Below are 4,370 nucleotides of genomic sequence, written 5' to 3'. Positions count from 1 at the left end.
TTTTTTTTTTCCTTTTGAGTTAATTTTTTTTTGTTAATTTTTGTTTCTAAATGCTTGATGTTAATTTTTCTGCTTGATGTTAATTTTTTTTTTCCTTTTTGTTTTTTTTCTCTTGTTTGAGATTAGTTCTTTGTGGTGGGACGGTTTGTCTAAGTTTTAATAGAGACTGTTCTCATTTTGTACAAATTGTTTTGGATAAGGGTTGTGCTATTGTTGTTTGTGAACTGGAATGGTGGTTGTGGTTGTGGAATGGTGATTGTTATAGCATTTTGGTGACTTTAATGGTACCCTTTTTGGGTTAGCTGAAATTGTTGTGAAATGTTTTTGGGTCTTAGTTTTGGGTTTTCACTTTGATAAAGCCAGAGATGTTTACTCTAAACTTATTAGAGCTTTGGGTCTTCAAATGGGTAATATTTGGTGTAATATTTGAGCTGTGTTTAGATTTTGAGAAATTTTCGTTTGGTTTAGGTGAGAAATTTGATTGAGAAATGATAGATAGGTAGTTGTCATTGTGAATAAGAGGAGAAATTATATGGGTTCTGAGAAAAAAATTGTTTGCTATGATGCTTGTGTTAGAATTCTGTGGTTTAGTTAGTTATTTATTTTTTTGATTTCTCTCTGTTTTATGGTTTAGTTAGTTATTTTAGATTATTGTTTGTGTTCCTCAATTTTCAATTTTGTTTCTCTTTCTACAGGAAAGCATTTCAACAGTGTCCCTTTGGCAAAAACTAGTGATTGATCACTCTTGACCTAGTGCCTTCACTTCTTTTTATTATGAGAGGATTATTTTCAAGACTAAAGTACTTATAAATTTAACTTTTCTTTTGCAAGCTAAATACACATTGTTTGCAATAACTTTGAATTTTTTCTGAAAGTTGTAAGCTTAGCTTGAGCAAAGTAAGTAAATTTTAGTTGAAAACCTTATAAAACTCTATACTTATGATGTTGGAAATTGGTTTTGTGGTGGGTTGTTATATTGGAGCAAGCGGGTGGTTTGCATGGTGTTATAAGGTGATTTAAATACATATTATGAGTGTTTTTCAATTCTTGCAAATGTTAATAAGTATTGTTGATTAGATGTGATGAATAGTATTTTATTTCATTTCAATACTTGTGATGTTGGAAATTGGTTTTGTGGTGGTATGTTGTGTTGGAGCAAGCGGGTGGCTTGCATGGTGTTATAAGGTGGCTTAAACTAATATCATGAGTGTTTTTCATTTCTAACAAATGTTAATAAGTATTGTTGATTAGATGTGATGAATAGTATTTTATTTGATTTAAATACTTGTAAAACTCTATACTTGTGATGTTTATGATTGGTTTTGTGGTGGTATGTTTTGTTGGAGCAAGCGGGTGGCGTGCATGGTGTTATAAGGTGGTTTAAACTAATATTGGGAGTGTTTTTCATTTCTTGCAAATGTGAATGAGTATTGTTGATTAGATGTGATGAATAGTATTTTATTTGATTTCAATACTTGTAAGTATTATAGTTGTGATGTTTGTGATTGGTTTTGTGGTGGGTTGTTGTGTTGGAGTAAGTGGGTGACTTGCATGGTGTTATAAGGTGGTTTAAATTCATATTAGAAGTGTTTGAGTGTGCAATGTATATTTGTTTAAGTATTAATATATACTTATGCATTCATGAATGAGATAGAACTTTATCTAAGTAGCTTATAGACTTGATGTTAGAATACATTATGCATGAGTTGTTCTTATTTTACTAAAGTAGCATTTACCTTATTGTAGTTAAACATGGATAAAAGTTGGATGCCAATGGCTAAGACACCTGATGGCAGATTAAGTCGTCCATATATTGAAGGGGTCAATACATTTATTAATTTTGCAAGATTGGTTGTGGACTTGAGTGGTAATATTCTGTGCCCGTGTATTCACTGTGTGAATTGCTATCGACAATCTCCTCAAATTGTGCGTATCCATTTGCTTTGTCGTGGGATTATGTAATCTTACATTAATTGGTATAATCATGGAGAACCTCCTGTATTGAATGAGAACATTCATGATAATGAAATGTCGAATGGTGATCATATGGATGGTATTGATGCCTTGGTAGGTGACCAAATTAGAGGGGAACCAAGAAATGCAATCGAAGATGAAGAGGTGCGTCATTTTGACAAACTTGAGGAAGATGCAAAGCATGAGTTGTATCTGGGTTGCACTGATTATAGTATCTTGAAGTTTGTTATTGATATGTTGAATGTAAAGATAATGACCAACTTGAGTAATAAGGGACTGGATATGATGCTAGAATTGCTGACAAAGGTTTTACCGAAAGATAACTTGGTTCCAAGGTCAACTTATGAAGTAAAGAAGATATTACGTGACTTGGGCATGTCATATAAGCATATAGATGCATGCAAAAATGATTATGAACTATTTTGGAAGGAAAATGAAAACCTTGGTAAATGTCTAGTGTGTGAGATACCTAGGTACAAGGATACACGTGCCCAAGGTAAGAAGATTCCTCATAAGGTATTGCGTTACTTCCCGTTGACATCGAGACTGAGGAGATTGTACATGTTAGGCCAAAGAGCTAAGGACATGAAATGGTATATAGGCAAACGAGTGGATAACGGGATAATGAGGCATCTGGCTGATAGTGAGGAGTGGAAGGAGTTTGATTTGCAACATCCTGATTTTTCTCTCGAACCTCGCAATGTAAGGTCACCATTTTGGGAATATGAATAACAACTATAGTATGTGGCCTGTCATACTTATCCCCTATAACCTACCACCTTGGCTGGTTATGAAGGAGCCATATTTTATGTTGTCCTTACTTATTCCTGGTCCCTATCAACCAGGAAATGAGATTGATTGTTACTTGAAACCATTGGTTGATGAGTTGAAGAAGTTGTTGGAAGAAGGTGTAGAAACTTATGATGCTTATAGGAAAGGGCATTTTCAGATGCGTGGAACTTTGTTGTGGACAATACATGACTATCTTGGATTTGGTAACATGTCTGGGTGGAGGACGAAGGGTGATCATTCTTGTTACACTTGCAACGATGAACCATATTCAGAAGCTTTGGAAAGTAAAATTGGATTCATTAACCATTGTGTTTATTTGCCTATGGAACATCGTTGGAGACATAGTCGGTTGCATAATGGTTTATCGAAGAAACGAAAGAGATCTTTAGAGTTACAAGTGGGAAAGATACAAGAGCAGTTAGATACAATGCCAAATATAATTTTAGGAAAACATCCAAGTAATAAGAAGAGACAACTCATTGGGGAGTCAAATTGGTCAAAGGTAAGTATTTTGTATAAGGTTCCATACTGGAAGAATAAGAAACTTAAGCACAACATTGATGTCATGCATGTGGAGAAGAACATTAGTGAGAGTACTTATGGTACTTTATTGGGCATTGAGGGGAGAAACAAGGATACTGACAAGGCACGGATAGACTTGCAAAATATGAACTTTAGGCACACGTTGCATTTGAAACAATGTCCTAATGGATCATATGAAAAGCCTTGGGCTTTTTTTTTCATTAAGCCCAAATGAAAGGGATGGTTTCTATGACTTTTTGAAATTAGTCAAGTATTCGGATGGCTATGTAGCCAGCATATCAAGGTCAGTGAATGCAAAAAATGGTAGATTATCTGGTTTGAAAAGTCACGATTGTCATGTGCTACTACAACAAATTCTTCCAATTGGGTTGTGAGGGTTTGCACATAAAGATATTAGTATTGTAATGTTTGAGTTGGACAGCTTCTTTCAAGACTTATGCTTAAGGACCCTAAAGCGGAGTGAATTGGAGAAACTAGAAGAACGTATAGTTCTTATACTATGCAAGCTTAAGAGGTTCTTTCCTCCAGAATTCTTTGATGTTATGGTCCACTTTGTTGTTCACTTGCCTCGAGAAACAATTCTAGGAGGCCCGGTACAATATCGGTCGGTGTACCCAATTGAAAGGTAATTAGACTCTTTAATGCATCCATCAATTGTATCTTTCCCATGTGGTATAAAATCACATAATGTGTGAAGTTTTTCCTTGTAGGTACCTTGAAAAATTGAAAAGATACATTTCGAACCGAGCTCGACTAAAATGTTCGATTGTAGAAGCTTACATTCTCAAAGAATGTATTAACAACTGGTCTTTGTATATTGATGAGATCGAAACTGTGCATAATCGAAGAGAAAGAAATGAAGATTTTGGTGAATCTAGTGAAGGATTGATAGTTTTTTCACAAACTGCCTGACCTACAAGTAATAGGCAGAATGATGACAACTTGTCTCATGCATTGCTTGATGCTGCTCATTGGTACTTATTGTACAATAGTCTTGAGCTAGATCCTTATTTAAAGTATGTGATTTCATATGCATGTATTGTTTGATCAAGTTTTGAATA

At 34.6% G+C, this 4,370-nt stretch overlaps 1 protein-coding gene across 1 annotated transcript; it reads left to right on the top strand.

Moving 5' to 3' along the window:
• Nucleotides 1-2,028: 2,028 nt before the first annotated feature.
• On the top strand, nt 2,029-3,523 carry LOC142643899 (uncharacterized). Its single transcript, XM_075818618.1, has 2 exons — nt 2,029-2,676; nt 2,771-3,523. Exons 1-2 carry the CDS (start codon nt 2,029-2,031, stop codon nt 3,521-3,523), a joined length of 1,401 nt encoding a protein of 466 aa, XP_075674733.1.
• Nucleotides 3,524-4,370: the final 847 nt, after the last annotated feature.

The sequence above is a fragment of the Castanea sativa genome, chromosome 7, assembly GCF_040712315.1.
Source record: "Castanea sativa cultivar Marrone di Chiusa Pesio chromosome 7, ASM4071231v1".
NCBI lineage: Eukaryota > Viridiplantae > Streptophyta > Magnoliopsida > Fagales > Fagaceae > Castanea > Castanea sativa.
The sequence above is the reverse complement of the archived record's forward strand: the minus strand, read 5'-3'. Positions and strand labels throughout refer to the sequence as shown.